This window comes from Diospyros lotus, chromosome 12 (assembly GCF_014633365.1).
Source record: "Diospyros lotus cultivar Yz01 chromosome 12, ASM1463336v1, whole genome shotgun sequence".
In the NCBI taxonomy this organism is placed as follows: Eukaryota; Viridiplantae; Streptophyta; class Magnoliopsida; order Ericales; family Ebenaceae; genus Diospyros; species Diospyros lotus.
The window spans coordinates 6,998,282-7,020,354 of NC_068349.1; the positions used below are offsets into that span (position 1 = coordinate 6,998,282).

The 22,073-nt window shown below is 36.6% G+C and overlaps 2 protein-coding genes across 4 annotated transcripts; one reads left to right on the forward strand and one right to left on the reverse strand.

The window, feature by feature from the left end:
* The first annotated feature begins 4,003 nt into the window (after positions 1–4,003).
* LOC127786710 (putative pentatricopeptide repeat-containing protein At1g31840) lies at positions 4,004–7,274 on the forward strand. Its single transcript, XM_052314319.1, has one exon. The coding sequence runs from the start codon at positions 4,087–4,089 to the stop codon at positions 6,601–6,603; it is 2,517 nt and encodes an 838-aa protein (XP_052170279.1). The 5' UTR covers positions 4,004–4,086; the 3' UTR covers positions 6,604–7,274.
* Positions 7,275–7,584: 310 nt separating this feature from the next.
* Positions 7,585–21,626, reverse strand: LOC127786711 (uncharacterized). 3 transcript variants are annotated; one of them, XM_052314321.1, is made up of 6 exons: positions 21,155–21,626; positions 10,840–10,970; positions 9,638–9,757; positions 8,702–8,824; positions 8,401–8,516; positions 7,585–8,217 (listed from the first exon to the last, which is right to left on the reverse strand). In XM_052314321.1, exons 1-6 carry the CDS (start codon positions 21,351–21,353, stop codon positions 7,950–7,952), a joined length of 957 nt encoding a protein of 318 aa, XP_052170281.1. In that variant the 5' UTR covers positions 21,354–21,626; the 3' UTR covers positions 7,585–7,949. The 3 variants fall into 3 exon arrangements, with proteins under 3 accessions (XP_052170281.1, XP_052170280.1, XP_052170282.1); XM_052314320.1 differs by having other exon boundaries at positions 8,389–8,516; positions 21,155–21,623; XM_052314322.1 differs by lacking the exon at positions 9,638–9,757 and having other exon boundaries at positions 8,389–8,516; positions 21,155–21,621.
* Between the last annotated feature and the right edge of the window lie 447 nt (positions 21,627–22,073).

The window sequence follows — 22,073 nt, forward strand, 5'->3', positions numbered from 1 at the left end:
GCTGAGTTTAAGTAATGTTTGGTTCCCGAGATTCTTTGGGCCGAGAAAGCGATAGGGAAATGGGAGGTGACTTCTTTACGGTAGAATAAATTTTCTATTATGTTTTGAATATGATTACTAATTGTGTAATTAAAATTTTGGATAAATAACATAATTATATTTTTTTAATAAATTAATTCTTATATTTTAATTTTATTTTATAATAATTATTAATTCTTTGACTTTTTATAATTTGATTTTGCATTATTTTGTCAAAAAATTATTATATGATAGATACATAAAATAAAAAAATATATACATAACTAATGTCAACGACCATCGTGGTAACGGTCGTGATAACCACTATCTCAAACCTAACAATGAAAAAACCCATCATTAGTTTTTTTTTTTATTATTTGTCCAAAATTGCTAGGTTTTCTTTCAAGTTTTTTTTCCTTTAATTTCTTAAAAAAATCTTGTCAAAATCAAGTAGATTATTCTTTTTGCATACTACAATTTTTATTGTAAATTTTGTATATATGTGAAATTAAATATAAATATGTATATATAAATATTTAGACAAAATTTTCAAAATGTTAAGTGACAACTATCAATAACCATTGCTTATTTGTTATTTATTTATTTTTTTATATATATGTAAATTAAATATAAATATTTAGACAAAATTTTCAAAATGTTAAGTCACCACTATCAACAACCATCGCTTATTTATTATTTATTTATTTTTTTTATATTTGACATAGTATTTGTTTGAAAGAAAACACATTCCCTATTTTTTCATGTTCGGAATTAGAAAATAAGGAAATCAACTCAAAGTGTTTCCCATTTAATAGAAAAGCAACTAATAAGAAAATTATTTCGAAAAATAACGCCCATCCCTTCTATAAAAGGGAAAATAAATTTTCAAAATTACAATCTTCCTTATCTTCCCTCACAAAAATCATATCTCCATTTAATTTCTCTTGGTCAATGATCGTTTCATCTTACTCCACTTTTATCTATTGACGACCCAACATCCATACTTGTTCTATCTTACAGAAATTCTATATTTTCTCATAGTACCTACACATGTTCCACCTCTATTGAGGGAATCTACCTCTCTCCACTTGCATTATTGTTGCCATGTGCACCTACATCGCTATTTCCGTCTTGCTCAGCCGATTATCATTTGTCATCTACCTTTTTTTTCGACTTTCTATCTTTCTCTATTTTTAACTATCCTAATATTTCCAGATTTAATGATTAGATATATATATGTATTCTAAGTGCCAACCAAAAATTAAAAATGATTTTTCAACAAATTTTTCATGTTACAGGACAATACTTGAAAACACATTTTAGGAAAAATCTTTTTAGAAAATTGTTTTCTTTCAAAATTATTTTTTCTCTGGATTCTTTCAAAATTTTTTTTCGATAATTTTTCTCCAATGACCAATGTAATTCTCAAAGAGAAACTAAATTATAACAAAATTAAATATTTAATATTTGTTAAGTGCAACTACTACTTTGTTAAAAGAGCATAAAAATTAGGAGACTGTGTTATTTACCTTTACAAATTTTTATATATAAATATAATAGTTTTTCATGCATAAAAATTTGAAAATTCATAATTGTAACAAATTTTGTTATCAACCGTTTTTTAAAATATTATGGGTAAATTATAATAATTACCCTAAAATTTTATTTTAATTGCAAAAATTACCCTTCACATTCTCATAATAGCAATGACATCTTCTACCCAAATACCCCTATTTACTTTATCTCTCATATTTAATGAAAATCAAAGATAAAAACAATTTTTAGGCATAAAGAATGAAGAAGGAGACGAGAGTGTTCCATAGTTCCTCCAACCCTCATTTTACATCCTAATTTATTAGGCATAAGGAACGAAAAGGGAAAATATTTATTACTATTTGTATTATTTTTACTATATTAGCTTTATTATTAAATTTAAATTTATATATTTGTTTATTTATTTTAAAAGCAAAAGAGTATTAATTAGACGTAAGGTATGGGTAGGGGATTTTTTTGCCCATCCTTGTATCTACATCTCTATTTTTTTTGAAACAAATTTATAGCAAATGAATTTGATATTAATTGCAAGCAAAAAATTAAACAACATTTGCAATATTTTAAATTTTTTCCAATACATTAAGTAATAAAATACCAATGTGATTTGTTGGTGTTGAGGGTGGAGTAAGAGATATTAGGATACAGATCAAGTGGTTAGTTCACGATAAATTATGATTCGCACTAATAGATCGTGGGTTCGATTTATTGCTTTGTGTAATGAGTTAAAGTCTCCACCTGTAATTTATCTCTTCTACCAAAATTGAGAGCACGAGCATCGAGCGAATGTAAAATGACAGTAATACCAAAAGACACCACAATTAGGTTAGGTTTCAATCTTGCGATAATATATATTTGATTTAAGTTTTTTTGTTTTAATTTATGAATTATAATATATAATTAGATAAAATAATATACACTTGAGCAGTATTCAATAAATATGTTAAATATATCATTTATACATTTTCCACAAGTATGTTTTTGATACTAAGGTTGCGTTCTTTTTGTTATTTTTAAATTATTTTTAGTTTTCGATTTCCTAAAATAATGAAAACGCATTCTCTTTACTGTTTTTAAAAATATATTTTTGAAAAAAAAAATTGTAAATAAAACTCAAAACACAAAAAAATATTTTGAGTGTTTTCATTTAAAACAAACTTTAAACTTAAAATATATTTATTTATATTTTATTATTATAATAAAAAAATATTACAAAATTCATTAACTTTAAAAATGTATATATATTTTTTAATAATATATTAACATTAAATATTTTTAATTTACTAAATAATTAAATTTATTGAATAAAATATTATTAAATAAAAATTTAAATTTTAAAAAGAACGCGTTTTCTAATTTTTTGTTTTGAGAAATAGTTTTTCAAAATAACAAAGAGAACACATTTTTAATTTTCTAAAAACAGATTATCAAAACAGAAAATTAAAAATAAATTCAAAACTTAAAATTAAAAATTAAAAAATAAAGAGAACATAGACTAAGTTTTCCTATCAAAAAAACGTTTTGGTGGTTACTCATAAATTGCGTTTGGTGCCTTCCCACATGGAGGGCGTCCCAAATATAAATTAAAATTTTATAAAAGTAGTATTGATATGTCTAATATTTTAAATACTTTTTTTAAAAAATATTTTAAAATTATAAAATTACCCATTTAACATATTATACAAATTGTGTGGATATAAGACATTTATTACGTTTAATAATTTAAACTATTAAAGATAAATTTGGTTATAAGAAATATAGGAGATAAAATAATTTTTTGATGGGGAAAAGTGATTTTCATAATACACGAGTACACGATTCTCGCAAAAAAAATTATATTTTTGAAAATATTATTATAAAAATATTTTTTCTTAGTTAAATTTATATTTTTGAGTCATATTTGCGTACTAAATCTAACTATAAAATAGAGTACTAATTGTCATTTCTTGAGACATAATTTAGATGATAAAGACCGAATCATGATGTGTCAGTGTTATTTTGATAAATCATGAATTCAAACTTTATATTTTTTAAGACACATCTCATAATTTATTTCTTCTAATAAAATTAAAGAGCTGGGCGTTGGAAGCGAGAGACATCCCGATAGAACCATGATATGTCAGTGTTATTTTGATAAATTGTGAATTCAAACTCTACTCTTTTTGAGACACATCTCATAATTTATTTCTTCTAATAAAATTAAAGAGTTAAGCGTCAGAAACATGAGGCATTCAATCGCACTCATTGTCATCTCTATGGATAATCGTAACTTTATTTTTTATTTTTTATTTTTTATTGTTATGTCCATTTTAATTCAGCATTCAAATAAAATAAAGTTATCTTATTTTCATTTGGGTTTTATTCTTCTCAAATAATAAAAAACTAACAAAATTTATGCTATTTTTATTTTTCTTCACTCATGTGTCCTCTGCAAATGCAGCAAAGCCCTCTGCAAAACTTCCAAGAACCTGTGAACTTGGAGTGAATGGACCTGCCAATGCTTAAAAATCCAAACGAATGGCAGTTTTCTCTTCAGCGTCTGCATCTGCTTCATCCAAACAGGTACTTCCACTCGTTCTAAAGCCCAATTTCACCTCTCGCTTGTTCCAATTTTCATCCACCAACGGCTGCTCTCCAATCTCTAAAACCCTAGTGCATGAAATCACAACAGCGTTTCACCAGGAAAATCTCAGCCTCTTGGACTCCAAAACTCTATCCAAATTACGCCCCCACCACGTGGAACCCATTCTTTTTCATCTCCTCTCCAAACCCACTTCCGCTGTTCGGTTCTTCGAGTGGTCCGAGAATGTTCTAGGGCTTAGCCACACGCTCGAGTCTTTTTGCGCTCTTGCCCATGTGTTGCTCAGCAAGCGAATCTTCGGTGCTGCTAGATGGGTTTTCGATAGAATGGCTAGAAAATTTAGGACTTCGGATATTGTATGTGTGTTGTACAAGGGGTTGAGGCATTACGGTTCGAACCCTAGCACGGTCTATAGCTTAATTGTTGAGCATTACTGTAGCAATGGGATGATTGATCGGTCGGTTGAGGTATTTTTTCGATTGTCTGAAATGGGTGTTCCAGTATCACCATATGCGGTATTCACAATGTTGAGATCTTTGGTGAGTTCCAAGAGCATTGATAGTATTTTGGATGTGTACGAGGTGATATGTAACGGGTCAGTAGGAGAGCAGAGCCGGTGTTTGAATGTGTATGAATATGTGATTAATGGTTTTTTCGTGAATGGTGAGGTTGAAATGGGTTTGAAGTTACATCAGAGAATGATTGAGAGAGGGCTTGCGCTTGATATTGTTGCTTGCAATAAGGTATTGAAGAGTCTCTGTAAAGGCAATTGTCTAGAAGTCGCCTCTAAGTACTTTTCTTTGATAGCTGAGGCAGGTCCAAAGCCAAGTTTGGTGACGTTTAGCACATTGATTGACAGGTATTGTAAGGAGTTTAGATTTGAGGAGGCATTTGATCTTTATAATTTTATGGAAACAATGGGTCCTGCTCCCGATCTAATCACTTATAGTATTCTCATTGATGGACTCTTCAAGGCGGGGAAGTTGGAGGAAGGAAACCATCTTCTCTCAGAGGCACTGGATAGAGGCATGAAATTGGATGTAGTTATTTTTAGCTCCATGATCAACGCATATGTAAAGGTTGGAGATTTAGAAGAGGGGGTTGAAATATATAATAGAATGCTAAAAGAAGGTATCACTCCTAGCACAGTCACTTATAGCACTCTTATAAATGGCCTGTGCCAAAAGGGTCGGCTTCTTGAGGCATGTAGTATATTTGGTTTTATTGTGAAAAGAGGGATTGAGCCTTCCGTATTCACTTATAGTAGTCTCATTGATGGCTTTTGCAAAATGGGACATTTGAAAGATGGTTTTGATGTCTATGAGGCTATGTTAAAGGAGGGCCACACTCCTGATGTTGTTACTTATAGTGTGCTCATAACTGCTCTTAGCAAACAAGGATGGATGGTAGATGCTCTTAAATTCTTCTATGAGGCTATGAAGAGGGGTTTAAGACCTAGCGTTTTTATTTTCAACAGCTTAATTGATGGTTGCTGTAGATTGAAACAATTAAAAAATGCTGTAAAGCTATACATCCATATGGATATGTATAATGTAGTTCCGGACATAGCTTCTTATACTGTGCTTATCAAAGGGATCAGTGAGATAGGGAGACCAGGTGAGGCATTACTTCTTTTCTTCCAGATGCTGAAGAGAGGGTTCTCCCCGGATGCTGTAATATATTCTACTCTCATTGATGGATTCTGCAAACAGAAGAATCCAACAACTGGATTACAGATTTTTGAGCTGATGCTTAACAGTGAAGTAAATCCTGATGTTACCATTTACAATGTTCTCATTAACATGCTTTTTAAGGAAGGTCGCTCGCAAGATGCATTGGGATTTTTCAGGAAGATTTGTGCAGGCAGACCAGAACCTGATATTGTGACATACAACACTGTTATTTGTGGTTATTGCTCTTTGAAAATGTTGAATGAAGCTGTTAAACTTTATGAAGGACTGCGATATGAACAGATCAAACCTAATGTCATCACTTTTTCAATTCTAATTGATGCTTTTTGTAAAGAAGGCAGGATGGATGATGCAATGTTGCTATTCTCCGATATGCTGGAAAAAGGTCCAGAACCTAATGTGGTCACTTACAGTTCTTTAATTGATGGCTATTTCAAATCGAATGATATGAAAAATGCTTTTGAGCTTCACGAAGAGATGCTTCATAACCATCTCTCCCCAAATATGGTTAGTTACAGTATCCTGATTGACGGTCTTTGCAAAAGAGGTCTTGTGGAAGAAGCTTCTGTTATCTTCAATCATGCATTATCCAGGCGTTTATTGCCTGATGTGGTAGCATATGGTATTCTGATTCGTGGTTACTGCAAGGTTGGAAGATTGGTGGATGCTATCACCTTTTATAACCGTATGCTGGGAGATGGCATAAAGCCAGATAGTTTAATACAAGCTACACTTGCAGAGTATCATCTTAAAAATAGTTAAAAAAAATTGAACCAGTGCGTGCAAAGTTTTAAGTGCAATTGAGATGACAATGCTATGATGGATTTATGGTTATACAAGAAAAGATAGAATTAGGAATGAGATTATCTATATTAAGGTTGGAATGGTGCTTGTTGAAGAAAAGTTCAATTAAGATGGGTTCGAACATGTACCTGTAAAATAAGTGGATGGAATGGAAGCAGTTTGTGGTTAAAAAAAAGGAAGAGGAAGACCAAATAAAATCTAGTTAACATGAGATATAATGGTTTTGCAGAAGATATGTTCATGGCTAAACATGGTTGGAGAGTTGATTTGATTCTACTTGGTGGAACTAAAGGCTGTGCCTAGGGAGAGAGGGGATGAATTCTTTTGCAGTTGGCCAATAATTGATTCAAACTGAGAAATGAGTACATCTTTTACTCTTTCTTTGCTTCATACCGTTAAGTATCTTCGCAAACCCATCATTGCTTTGCTGATTTTCGTGTTTGTACATCTCTGTCTGCATGTATCTTTGTAGGTAAAATCGGACTGTTTATGTAAAAGATATATAGATACATGGTATTGTCCATAGCAAATTTGTTTAAATATGACCTTTTGGATGTATTGCTTCATCATATACAAGTCCATAATATTTGATGTATATTTTCTTGCACAACACATGATCTGTCTATTTAATAGTTTAAGCTATTCATGTTCATTTTGGTATTCATCGCTCGACTGGGTTCAAATTCTTTTGTTTTTTCAAGCTCAACTTCTTTTGGAAGAAACAGCTAGTATTTTGCAATGCTTTCACATGGTCCAATTCCTTCGGTGGTTCATAGATAACAATATTTAAAGTCTTAATATCACTACTTATGAATGAGGTTTAAGTTGGCAAAAAGCTTAGTATAGATTCACAGTTGCAAAATAGTCACTTGATTTTGTTAGCGACACTTTCAGTCCAAGAATCCTACACAAATATCACTCTCCAAAAGAGAAGAATAATGAAAGTCAACAATGGATTCATATAATATTAAGCCAAAATGTGATATTTCCTCGTTATTCGGTTCTCAAAGGTACAACAACAAAGGTGCAGTTCTTGTCAAGCTAGCCTCCATAAGATTACAAAGCTCTTTAACTATTGGACTGGCATTCACTAAATTGCAAAGATTTTATTTCATAAGCCGCCTGTACATGCTGTTTCCCCACTTGATTGCCAGAACCCATGCTTGGTATAGAGTATAAGCACAACAGGCCATCTACCCAGAGACATCCTATCCTATTGCAGGACAATGCTGTATTTTCTTTTGGTTCCAGGAGTTGCTGAATCCAGTTCCCAGGAGCAAAGACCACAAATGCTCTACCTTTTATCAGTTTTGCATAAAAATCTTTGGGAGGCCGAGCTTTTTCACGTATTGGAAGGCCAACCAACCCACAAATGAGAAGTACGCCACAACTAAACAAGCCTGCTTTAGATAGGTTAGAAGCAAACGGGACTTCACTTGCTGGACAACTGCGATTAGGCTCAAGGAGATCAAGGAAGTTGAAAATCCAGTCACAAGGCCGGCTACCATTTCCCACTTCCAGTACCAGTCTCTTCCCCTGCTCGCAAACCATGACTTTAGTATCCTTGGTGACCTGTCAAGTAACTCTCAGTTCAGGTACTGTTCCTATAGAAACTAGAGCGAAGTAAACAAAATATCTTAGTAATATTGCCAAAATTTCTCTTGGGTTGCTTGAATATTGCCACTCTAGCAAATTTCTACAATTCGTAAGGAATAAATAATAGAAACTACTTTAAACACTCACAGGATAAGATACCGTTTGAGCATCTCTGCTGTCGATGGATCTTTGGGCTGGCAGTTGAAGTAACTATTATGGTAAATATTTACTTTTGAAAGGCCAAATGTATACCAGCAGTCATAAGTTTCATTCACCTAAGAAAGACCAGTAAGGAAGTAAGAACATCACACTTGCAATCCGAACTTGAAAGAATGAATCAACGGGGTTTGACCATAAGTCTTCAGAATCAAGACTTAAATATCACTTCTCAAGATTATTTGATTAACATGGCAGATTAAGTTCTTTCAATGTAATTTAAGAAACCAAAAGGTGCAACTACCTTGAATTTGTCCTTGGTCAACCACGCAACACCAAAATTAGGTCTGCAATCCACAGGAAGGGCCTCATTTGGAGCCTCGGCGAATGCAACTTGCATCTGACCTGAATGGTCTTTGTATTCAACCTGAAATATATGGAAAAGAATAATGTAATCCTAAAATAATGATATATAGCTAACTTAATTCCTAAACTCATACAGTGATCAGGAAATGCAATTAACGAGAAGCAAGACATCTATGATGGATATTCCCAGTGAATAGGTAGTGACATGGTAAATGCCAAATATATAAAACATATTGAGGTGCAGAACGATACATATATTTCTTCTGTTTCATCAACAAAGAAAGAATGCACATTAAACAAGGAAAAGAACAAAGAAAAAAACAAACATATTGAGGTGCAGAACGATACATATATTTCTTCTGTTTCATCAACAAAGAAAGAATGCACATTAAACAAGGAAAAGAACAAAGAAAAAAACAAACATATTGAGGTGCAGAACGATACATATATTTCTTCTGTTTCATCAACAAAGAAAGAATGCACATTAAACAAGGAAAAGAACAAAGAAAAAAACAAAGGATGCATAGACTCTTTTAGACATAAATAACTTCAACATTATTATCAACCAATATTTCTAAGTCCAAAAGAAACGGTAGATGAGAACTTTCCTAGAGAAGTCATATCAAGAGTCTTAGAAAGGAAAAGAGTCTGAATTGCTTATATACAGGTTATTAAAAGACATGTATCATGGAGCAGAAACATGTGTCAAAAGATGTGTAGGAAATACAAGGCTTTTTCAATTACAATTGACTTATATTAAGGATCTGCATTAAGCAATCATCTTTTTGTCCTAGTTATGGATGAACTCACTGAACATATTTAGGCAAAAATGCCTTTGTGTATGCTGTTTACACATGACATTCTATCTACCTGCCTTCTCCATTTGTGTTGGTTGAGCGGGACAATTTGTCCCAAAGCTAAAAGCTGATGGAGTCTCTGGATGATGGAAATACATTATTCCAGTACTTTTATGATGCTCCCACCACCGGAGTTTCTGGAATTACAAGCAAATATACAAACGAGCACAGCTATAAATACTGGTGGTTCTGATCACACAGCAAACATTAGCAGCCTATAACATAAAGCATTAAAATGAGCAATTAAAGCCAAAAACAACATTTCTTGGCCCCCGGATCTATTTCATCTGATCCATCTGGTTCCGTTTTCTATCATTACAACGTCATTCAAGGAGAAGCTCTATCAGTTATTCACTTTAGTTGCCCTATTAATAATAATAAGCAAGATTTTAAAGGCTTATTACTTAAACTCCAAATCCAACACCATTATGAGCACTTGCAGGTGATGATATCATGATAACAAAGGGCCTCATATGGTCAGTCACAAACCATCTGTTACAAAGGATAAGTTGGCATTTTCAGAGGAAACATGATATTGGGAATTTTTAATCAACATTCAGACAACAGGACTTGAAAAAGAATCAGTGAGATAGGGAGAATTAGAAGGGAAATAACAAGGTAACACAAGAAAGAGGGAAAGGGGAAGGGAGGAGCACCTTATAGCAACATAGTATTGTGGGAGACAGGTAACAGTAAAGTTGCTTCACTGGTCCATAATTCAGAGGAATTATGAACATTTCTAATACAATCTACTAACAACTTGATTTTGTAGAATGCCCAAACTATAAAAAATGTATCTTTCATGATGCTGGATTTTCATGCAAGCGCAGGTGATTATAGTCTACAACCTTGAAACTTGAAAGTAATTGCTGTTTGCTTCCCTGCTGCTTCTCACTGGCATTGTACTTTAATGTAATATTTGGCAATGCACATTGAGAGAAACTAGCCCCCTAAAACTCATTTTACCATTAATATTGACTTTTCTGAATAAAGTGAAACTAGTACTTCAGGTTATAAACCTAAAAGAAACAAACAAAGAAAAATTGTTCAACCATGATGCAATAAACTCTATATACCAAATCTTAATGAAGTATACTTCTCAATCAATTCAAAACTTAAAAGTTGCCAGATCTTAGATAAATATTCTTGAAACTTAATCTGGGCTCCTAATAGAGGGATGATATCAACAGTTAAATGGGTAAGAAATAGTAGCAATCACCTTGAATACAGAAGCCCAATAGTAATCATGATGACATCGAAATTTCCTTTTCTCAAAGGGATAGAAAACATGCTTTGCCTTATAATTCAACAGGCCAAGTTCACAGACCTTAGATGACCTAAGATCCACACCTGAAGCGTTCAAAAGGAAAGAAGAATGAAAACGAGATCACCATACCATACGATGATTGATATTTCACAATGCATCTAGAAATAAGTATTTTTGAATAAACAAATAAATGAATGCACGCCCAAAAAAAAAAGGCCACATATGCAACAGCCATAAATCATTCTATATATTTTCTTTTAGTAAATAAATCATATAATATCCTTCAAGCTTTTGTGAAGGATTTTTTGCACCAATTAGGAGACAAAATTATGGAACTTTATTTCCTTCTCTGAGTGGTGGCACATTTCAAGAGAGAAATATGAAAGCTTTTGAAAGTATTGAGAGGAAGAACTTTTGGCTGGCTTAAGGGAACAAAGTTCTCCTATTTTACCTTTCTCTTCAAGACTTTTGTACATTTTCTTGATGAGCTCTTTCAGAAAATTTTATCTCAAGCTTTCTTGTACAGGGTCCACCAACCAATGGTAGTTCTTTTAGTTTCTTTACTATTTATCAAAAGAAAGAAAAAAAAATCTTCACTGAGTATGCCTTTTGATATGGCTTGGAGAAAGATAAACCTTTTAGAGACAATTTCAAGGGTGAGAAGTTTGTTGGTTTCAAATGATAGATCTTCCTCGCACAATCAAAAAGATCATACTGCTCAGCTTGTTGGTAGGGTCGAAAATGAGCCAAGTTGTTAGCAAGTGGCTCGGTGTTCAGCTCGATAAAAGCTTGTTTGTTAAGGTAAATGAGTCGAGTTTGAGGTTTACTTTAAAACTCGATTTGTAGATGAGTCGAGTTTGAGCTCAGCAAAACTTGGCTTGTTAGTTCACGAGTTGACTTGATTAGAGACTCATGAGTAAGCTCGATTAGAAGTTTGTGAATAACTCGTGAATATACTCGTTTATAAATACGTTAATAAATTTATTCATAATTTTATAAAAATATAATTTAACATAAATTTATCAAACATTAAATTATTATAATAATATCATTAAATTTTGTTGAGTTTGATTTTGAGAATGTTTTAACGATGAGAAACTAAATGCAAAGCTTTAATACACCTTCTCCATTAAAATGTGTTGATATTAAGATATGTTGTGACTTGAAGATTAATCAATTAATACCTAATTTACTATTGGGATTTGTTGATTAACAGGTTCGATTTAAAGTTATATTTGTTGATTATTTACATATCAGATTATCAAGTTTTTTTAAATATAATTCTGACAAATTCGAGCTCTAACCCATGCTTAGGCTAGCCAAAAGCTTGTCGAGCCCGAGCTCGAGCTAACTTGGCGAGCCCGAACTTGAGTCAAGCTCAAGCCTAAGTTTAGGTTTGCCAAGCCAAGCTTGAGCTCAGCGAAGCTTAACTCGGCTCGATTCGATTGCAACCCTACTTGTTGGCAAGTATCCCAAAGCTTTTAAGCATAAGCTTCCAAAACCATATTTGCAAACAAATGCGTGCACCCTCATGCACACACATTTCCTAGGATGCAGGGTAGCAGCCTCATCAAATAAAAAAATAGTGAATGGGACAACCCTTATCAACCAAATGGGTTTCTTCATGAGTACTCTCCCCTTAACTTTAAAAAGAAAGAATTAGGAGTAAAACAAATAAAGCTTTCAAATTGGTAGTGAAGTCATTAACAAACCATTATTAGATTACCACAAGAAGTTCCCATCACTTAGTAACTTAAATAACGATTCCTTGTAACTTTAAGGTGAAGACAAATTCCTCATTTTTGCATGGTAACCAAAAAACCTATTTCACTTCCAAGGAAAATGAAACAATGTTAATATTGTGAATTAGACATTGAGGGCGGCTTAAGTGGGGAGTATTGATGGTGGAGCAGGATACTGAAGCAACTACATAAATAAAAGGAATAGATGCAAGTGCAACACCATGAAGAAATTAAGAAGGAAAAATACAAAAATTATAGGAAGAGATGATTTTGACCGTTGTTGGTGACTCAATGAGGGTTGGGAGAGTTTCTAGGTTATGAAAAAAATGAGGCTTTATGTCACCAAAAGCAATGGAATAGTGAAGTAGTCTCCCCATCAAAGAGTGGAGATGATTTACTTGCTTAGAGAGTTGATGTCACGGTCCTAAGTCACCGTGACAATGAACTAACCAGGGCTCGGTGGTTTAGAAGCGAAATGAGTAGGAAGTTGAGTAAGAGAGTAGAAAGATCAGAGGGTTAGCGAGAGAATTGGAGAAGGCGAGAGAGATAGAGAGAAACAAAGTAATTGTTTGTATTCAATCTTTTTCATATCATCTCCGTGGAATGGGAGTATTACATATAGGCGCAAAAGGTGGGAGAAGATGCAGCGGATCCGTCCCTCCCCAGCGGTTACAACAGAATGTTTTGCCTCTTCCTAAGGCCTTTACACGTGGCCTCCTAAAGCTAACAGAATCTGGTAGCTAGAATATATCTACTAGCTGGAATATAAATGCAATAAAGGAAATACAACAGAATATATTTAAGCAAGAAATGGAAATAATACTAGAATTAAACATAGAAGTAGCCACAGCCGTGACAATTTCCCCCTCTGTGGAAAATTTCTTGTCCTCAAGAAATGCTAAGTAGGCTTGTTGTCCTTGGAAAACGTTGGAGTAGGGCGGGTAGATATTCCCACGAGTTGTCCTTGTTACTTCCCTGTGCCCATTTCACCAACACTTCAATTAGAGGGGCCCCTTGGTTGTGGACCACCCTTCTGTCTATAATCGCCTCTGGTTCCATAGGACCTTCCGTACCCCTACACGGTGCTGGCAAGGCCGCGTCTACCCACTTCGCCCCGGTTGATCGTTTCAGCAAGGATACATGGAAGACAGGGTGTATGTGGGTGCCTTCGGGTAGTTGGAGTCTGTAGGCCACCTTACCTATTTTCTCTGTTATGTTGAATGGTCCAAAGTACTGTGGGCTCAACTTGGATACTGCCCCTTGGCTGAAGGCCTTCAGGTGAGGGTATCTTAGCTTGAGATACACCCGTTCTCCCACTTCAAATTCTCGGTCACTTCTTCTTTTGTCCGCATACTGTTTCATCCTATTCCAGGCCGATGCCAAATCTTGCTTTAGCTGCTGCAAGACCATCTTCCTTTGTTGTAGGTATTCTTCCACCGATATCTCTGTTGCATGCCCTCCAGTGGCAGGTAATAGCGGCGGTGGGCATCCATACAGTGCCTCAAAGGGGGACATTTTTAAGGATGTATGGTTGGTGGTATTATACCACCATTGTGCCAATGCCAACCACCTATGCCAATGTTTGGGCTGCTGTATACACATGCATCTTAGGTAGGTTTCCAGCACCTGATTGACTCTCTCCGTTTGCCCATCTGATTGGGGATGATATGCTGTTGACATATTGAGCTTAATCCCTATAGAGCTCATCAATTCTTGCCAAAAGTGGCTTGTGAACACCTTATCGCGGTCTGATATGAGGGTGCTTGGCACTCCATGCTGCGATACTACTCTGTCCATAAACATTCTAGCCACTTCCTTGGCTGTGTAAGGGTGAGCCAGCCCTAAAAACTGTGCAAACTTTGTGAACCGATCCACTACAACCAAGATACTATCCCTCCCTTCTGATTTAGGTAGCCCCTCGATGAAGTCCATAGATACACTAACCCAAGCTCGATCGAGTACTGGTAAAGGCTGTAAGAGACCCGGGTAAGCCACATTCTCCAGTTTACATCTCTTGCATATATCGCATGCCAACACAAAGTTCTTTACTTCCGCCTTCATCTTGGGCCAATAAAACAACTGCTTAACTCGGAGGTAAGTATTTTGGATCCCCGAGTGCCCTCCCACGGGTGAGTTGTGCAATGAATGTAAAATTTCTGCTTAAGGTCTCCCTTGCTCCCTATGACAAGCCTACCTTTAAACCTCAACATACCTTCCTTTAGAGTATAGTTTCCAGCCCCATTAGATTCCATCACCAACCTCTCCATTAGCTCCCTAATCTGCTCATCGTCGGCATAGCTGTCCACCACTTCCTGAAACCATTCGGGCACTATTGTGGTAATAGTTGCCAAGCTGCCTTCCTCTTGGCACCTTGATAGTGCATCTGCAGCTATATTTTCCTTGCCCCGCCTGTATTGTATGGAATAATTGAGTCCCATCAGCTTGGCCATGCCTCTCTTTTGTAGTTGAGTTTGTAGCTTCTGTTGTAGTAAAAATTTGAGGCTTTCATGATCTGTTTTGATGATGAATCTACCCCCTTCTAAGTAGTGTCTCCACCTCTCGACTGCCATCAATACTGCCAGAAATTCCTTCTCATATATGCTCAAACCCAAGTGCCTGGTGCTCAAAGCCTGGCTTAAGAACGCCAGAGGTCTACCCTTCTGCATTAGGACTGCCCCTACTCCAACTCCACAAGCATCTGTCTCCAGTACAAAGGGTTCATTAAAATCTGGTAACCCTAAAGCCGACACTGTGCTCACCGCCTCCTTAAGCTTCTCGAAGGCTGCTTCGGCCTCCTCACCCCATTTAAAATTTCCCTTCTTCAGCAAATCGGTTAGGGGCCGGTTGATGATGCCGTACCCTTTGACAAACCGTCTATAATATCCTGTGAGGCCGAGGAACCCTCTTAGAGCCTTCAAGTTCGCGGGTTTGGGCCAGCTGATCATGGCCTCCACTTTCTTTGGGTCTGTCCTCACTCCCTCCCCTGATATTATATGGCCCAAGTATTCCACCTAATCTTGGCCAAAGCAACACTTAGACCTTTTTATGAAAAGTTGGTTGGATTTGAGGACTTCTAAAGTGGTTCTGAGATGGGATAGGTGTTGTTCAAGGTTTGGGCTGTAGACAAGGATGTCATCAAAGAAGACTAATACAAATTTTCTCAAATAAGGTTCAAATATTCGGTTCATGAGGGATTGAAAGGTAGCTGGTGCATTGGTGAGTCCAAAAGGCATCACCCTAAATTCGAAATGCCCATGGTGAGTTCTAAAGGCAGTTTTGTGGACATCTTCAGCTTTCATTTTGATTTTGTGATAGCCCGACCTAAGGTCTAGCTTGGAAAAAATGGTGGCATTATGTAGTTCATCCATTAGGTCTTCTATCAAGGGTATGGGAAACTTGTCTTTTACAGTGAGGGCATTCAATTGGCGGTAGTCTACACAAAAACGCCAAGATCCATCCTTCTTCTTGACTAGAAGAACCGGTGAGGCAAAGAGGCTGTCGCTAGGCTGTATGAAGGATTGGTTTAGCATTTCTTTAACCATCTTTTCAATCTCCGTTTTCTGTATAGGTGAATATCGGTAAGCCCTGATATTTACTGGTTCGAACCCTGGTTTGAGGTTGATGGAGTGGTCTAAGTCTTGGTTGGGCGATAAGGTATTCGGCTCAACAAATAAGTCCCCAAATTCTACCAACAATTCATTAATAAGGTGGCTAGAGTGTACCTGGCCAACGTCTCTGTGATGGCTGTTGAAGGACAAGGTGAGCTCCCCGGTCCTCATTGTCTCATGTCCTTCCTCCACTGCTATAATTGAAAACAACTGAGTCAGTTTACTCCAGTTGTGTCGAAGGACTCGCTGTAGGCTCCTTCCGGTCATCGTCTTGCAGGTTCCAGTTTCTCTACCTCCTTTGAGTGTCATCTTTTTCCCTTCTTTTTCAAAAGATACTTCCATACGGTTAAAGTCGAAGCTGATGGGGCTAACTTCCTTCATCCAGTCAACTCCTAGAACCACATCACAGCCCCTCAATTGCAGAAGTCTGAGGTCGGCTTCAAACTCTTCCCCCTGCATCTCCCAATTAAACCTTGGGCAGGCCGAGTTGCTAATCACTCTACCCCCATTAGCCACTGTCACACTAAGAGGTGGAGTATCCGAAAGCGGGCTTCTCAATCTTCTCGCAGTGCCCTCATCAAGGAAGCTATGGGTGCTTCCACTATCTATCAAGATCATCAGGTTCTTGTCCTTCACCTTTCCCTCGACTTTAATTATCTTGTTGTTAGTCATCCCTTTTAACATGTGGAGTGATATTTCCCCATTGTCTTCCTTCCCCACTTCTTCACACTCATCAACTCCCTCTACCTCTTCTATTGTTTCTTCTAAATCTCCTTCTAGTAGGAGAATTTTTCTCCTACACTGGTGCCCTGGGAAGTACTTATCCCCGCACTTATAACACATACCTGGTTGCCTCCTTTGTTCGTTAAACCTCCCCATTGTATGTGGTACACCCGGTTGTTTAGCTCCGAAATTACTAGCTGCCCACTCTCGGTTAAATCCTCTGCCTCCCTAATGAGAGGTCCCTGCTGCCAGAGCCTTACTTTGATGCCTCTGCTTCTTCATCAAGGCCTCTACCACCATCTCTTGCAGTCTCACGCACTCTACCGCTTGCTCCACCGTTCGGGGTCTAATCATTTTGACCATATGCCTTAGGTCCTCACTTAGTCCACTCAAGAAACTGGACACGAAGTAGGCCTCCGAGAGATGTGGGTCATGGCTGCTCATAATAGATCTAAGCTCCTCAAACCTTTTCAAGTAAGAAGTCAACTCCCCCACCTGTCTGAGTTTGTTGAATTCTTCAACAATATTAGACATACTTCTTTCCCCGAATCTCTCACATAATTTCCCAGTGAACTCTCCCCATGTAGGATGGTTCCTTACACTAGTCCACCCTTGATACCATGCATCTACCGCATCATTAAAGTAAGCGGCAGCTAAGGACACCCTTCTACCCTCCGGGATGTCATACCATTCGAACATTCTTTCGCATTTCCTTACCCACCAGCGTGGGTTATCCCCTTCAAAGATGGGTATCTCCATTCGGGGCAAGGGAAATCCCGGCTGTTGTCGAGGTGCCTGCTCCATGCGACCTCTGTGCAACATCGTCTCCCCCTCTTCATCGGGTTCTCCTTCTATATCGGGAGTCACTGGACGATGTACTGTTATATTATTCCTTAAGAGGGGTTCGGTTCTATCTCTAGGAGGGAATTCAGGGGCCATGCTCACCGAATTTTGGCGAGTGAATATCAGCATGAACTGCTGAAGTTGCGTCCCGAGTTCCTCTCGCATTTGTGCCATTTCTTCTCGCATCTGGACTAGCGTTCCATCCAGCCTTCTCTCCAAGCCGTCTATTGCTCCTTCCAGCTTGTGGTCCAGTGCCATGATCGCCTCATGGTTGCGACCATTGCCCAGCTCCAACTGGTCAACACGTCGCTGGACCTCGGTCATGGACGAGTTGGCTTGTTGCAACTGTGATTCCATATTCTTCATGCGGGTTCCGTCAGCCATAGCTTCTACAAATCTCGGCCAGAATCGATTCTCTGATACCAAATTGTCACGGTCCTAAGTCACCGTGACAATGAACTAACCAGGGCTCGGTGGTTTAGAAGCGAAATGAGTAGGAAGTTGAGTAAGAGAGTAGAAAGATCAGAGGGTTAGCGAGAGAATTGGAGAAGGCGAGAGAGATAGAGAGAAATAGAGTAATTGTTAGTATTCAATCTTTTTCATATCATCTCCCGTGGAATGGGAGTATTACATATAGGCGCAAAAGGTGGGAGAAGATGCAGCGGATCCGTCCCTCCCCAGTGGTTACAACAGAATGTTTTGTCTCTTCCTAAGGCCTTTACACGTGGCCTCCTAAAGCTAACAGAATCTGGTAGCTAGAATATATCTACTAGCTGGAATATAAATGCAATAAATGAAATACAACAGAATATATTTAAGCAAGAAATGGAAATAATACTGGAATTAAACGTAGAAGTAGCCACAGCCGTGACAGTTGAGAAGGTCAATCACTGTGTATGGTGGAGCCTAACCATGAAGGCCACCTCACCACACACTAATCAAGGGTGCTAGTAGTTGGTTTTCTTTGCTACAATGTTGTTAGTGGGAGTTTCAATTTTTGACTAATAGTTGATTTGAAATGCTAAATTTGTTTGTGGATTGAGTAATTCCCTCAACACTTCTAATGGTAAAAGTATTACTCCTTGTCACAATCAATCATAAGCTTGGACAAAGTAAAAGAGTGGCATTAGGTAACTGATACTGGCATAAAATTTGTTAGATATTTTAATATGGATTCAGCACACAAGCATATTTTGATGGAGCAATAACTCTTTGAGTAACATGCTATATCACTTGAGTGTAGTGAAAAATGGGCTAGGAGCCTAGGGCCATTAAAATTTGTGAAGGTTTTACATTTGCAAAGACAAATGCATGTAAATGAGTTAGTCTAGATTCTAGACCCAAAGGCTCAAGCTTGGATCATGAAATATTGAAAATTTGACAAGGAAATATATGGAGGTGGTAGATACAATGATTTGGATAATAATCAAATATATTATTTTCCTTAAAGAGTCGAGATAGGTAAGAAGGGTAAATGTTAGTTAAGTTAGGAAAGAACTGTAAAAAGAATGGAATAGAGATTATTAAGGATAAGATTTTGAAGGATGAGGTAGTGTATGCAAAAAAGTTAGGAGGTGTTTACAAGGACAGATTCTAACTCTGTCAGTGCAAAAAAGAGAAGATCATCATTAGAGATAACAACTTTATCTGACCTCATTAGGGATAGGGGCAGGGTAATGCCAGTTAGGGTTTGAGGAAGAGATCAAAGATTCTCCAAGTCAATTTGACAAGGGACAGGGACAGGGTCAGGGTGGGAATAGTAGGCATATACCCTGCCTTGACCTGCCAAACATTGTGTATATTATATTTACAGAGTTATTGTAAACTTCCTTAATTGTAAATCTTGAATAGTTTGGATTCGTTTTTCGATTGATTTAAATATTTTTTAAATTAATTTAACGATTATGTTATGAATTTTACATTTGATTTTTTATTGTTAAATGCTAAAATATAAACTTGGTGATAATAATGCATTAATAGTATTTAAAAGTGAATAGGTTTTGGGATGGGGTAGAGGCAAGGGTTGAGTTTGAGTTTCCCCGTTCCCAGTTGGGTTAGTGATGAGATTTATAATTTATTTCCTGTTAGGGTACAAAGGTGAGGTATGATGGCAAAGATAGTATTGGCTAGGATGATAAAATATGTCATGGAGAATCCAATATAGCTTTTTCCTCATTATTTCTTTCTCCAAAGATCAACATGACCATTTGGTTACATACAAAATAGCTTATCAAACAATATAATTTAAAAGGTAAAAAACAAGTTATTTTCAAGAAAAAAGTATATGACAGAAGAGACTGAATCGTGAAATGTGACACTAATCCAATGTGGGATGAGATGACTAATACTATTTGAAGACTGAGAAAGATTATTCTAGAAGGTTTGAAGGTAAAAACTCCAAAACAAATGAAGTCAGTGGAAAAAGGAGGTACAAGAAAAAATTATGACTAAGAAAACTTGTTACAACACTTTGCATACATGCCCTTACAAGAAAACTTTGGGTATACATAATATGTATATTTTTGGCTAAAAAGGAACTGAAGATGACAATTAGTAAAACAATGTCAAAAGTTACAAGAACTTTGTACCACGACTGCACAAAAAAGATGAAAATATAAATATGGAAAGCTAGCTAAAACAGGATGAGATTCCTGTGAGACTTTCACACTTGGCTTTATGATCCCATTTTCAATCATTTCCTACACTTGCCTTTTAATTTCCGCCTTTAGAATGTAGGATTGGCTTGGAACAAGGGTTAGTGTAATCTGATGGTTCATTCTTCTGATATAAATGTCTAGACTCCTGAAACACATCATCAAAGGTCTTCAACAGGTTCATTGAAGCATTGTAGGTAGGGGCTGCTGTTCCAGAGGACAGCAAGTCTACCATTGCCAGTGAGGTCTTCAGCTGCCTTAAGCTGAAGGGATCTCTATGAACAAATGGTTTTCCAACCACGTGAAAGGGTCGTTCCTCCCACACAAAATCCATAATAGGGGCCTTGTAGTCAGTCAAGGCAGGTCCAAGCATCATCGAACCACTGAATTTCTTATGCAATCCTTGCGCAAAATTGTGTACTTCCACTTTCAATGAGGACTTGGAGATTTTGAAGAGAAGCACCAGATCGTCTGATAGTTATAGGATTTACTTAGACTTCTAGACCTTAATGCCTAATTTCATAAGTGGCATCAGCAGGAATGGAATCTGTTGGTGCTTCCATCTCTAGAAATTGTAGCATAGCCCATGCTTTGTCTCCATTTCTCTTTATCTTGCACAACTTCCAAAATAATCTTCTTCACGCTTTCTTAGCTACCAAAAAAGAAAATTGGAAAAGAAAAAGAAAGAAAAACTTACTGCTAGAGACTATCTTGCACCTGGAGAGCACCGAGATCGGATTGGAAATCCATGAGTGATCGATGAAAACCGCTACAAACCCTATCAAAAGCGTAAGCAACAAGAGAACGATGAGAGACAAGAAAAGGCCAGCACCGCGACCCAGCCACGCGTTGCTCTGACTATCCTTCTCCTTCTCGGCTGCCGCCGGAGGATCCATGGCCGTCAATTAAGGATTTTTGTTGTAAATCAGCAGGTGGATTGAGTCCTGCAGCTGAAGTTCCCGGCCACCGGCAATTTCATCCGGCGATCGGAGTTCAGGCAGCAAGATCAAAATCTTTCTTTTTTTTTGTTGCTTTGCCAGTGATTATAAGATATGATATTAAGAGGTATATCTGTTGAAGCGAATAGTCGAATCGTCCAACCACTACTGATGATGATGAGTAGTAGTCAATGCTCTGTGGCCAGGAGGAGAAGAAGGTTTTCAACTTCCTTCTTCTGTTTCCTTCATTTCTTTATTAGTTTCTTGGCTTTTCATTACACGGATACCCCTCAACTTTGACTTAATGCTCATCAACACCCGAATTGAAAAATATTTATGAGTTAACTCCTTCTGAGGAAACAATAAAATTTAAGCCAGTACCTTTAATTAGGGTCGTAAATGAGTCAAGTAGCTTATGAATTACTTGAGACTCAATTAAATAAAATTAAAACTCGATAAGACTCGTTTAAACTTATGAGCTTAATGCGAGTCATAAGATACTCGGTTTGATTATAAATGAAAATACTCGTTTATAAATGAGTTAAGTCTAAATTTTCTAAAACTCGGTTCAACTTACCTCAATTACAACCTTACCTTTAATCAACCTTAACTAATCAATTTTACAATTTCAAAGCCGTTTTATATATCAACTTATGAAATACTAACTTTTTATCTAGA

Bases quoted from the DNA above. Each gene is read 5' to 3' on its own strand.
- LOC127786711 (XM_052314320.1), bottom strand. From the start codon at position 21,353: ATGGATCCTCCGGCGGCAGCCGAGAAGGAGAAGGATAGTCAGAGCAAC. The intron at 10,971-21,154 runs GTAAGTTTTTCT...TGAACGCTTCAG, and splicing joins GTGCAAGATAGTCTCTAGCA to GTGTGGATCTTAGGTCATCT. The intron at 8,218-8,388 runs GTGAGTGTTTAA...GTTACTTGACAG, and splicing joins CTCAAACGGTATCTTATCCT to GTCACCAAGGATACTAAAGT.
- LOC127786710 (XM_052314319.1), top strand. From the start codon at position 4,087: ATGGCAGTTTTCTCTTCAGCGTCTGCATCTGCTTCATCCAAACAGGTA.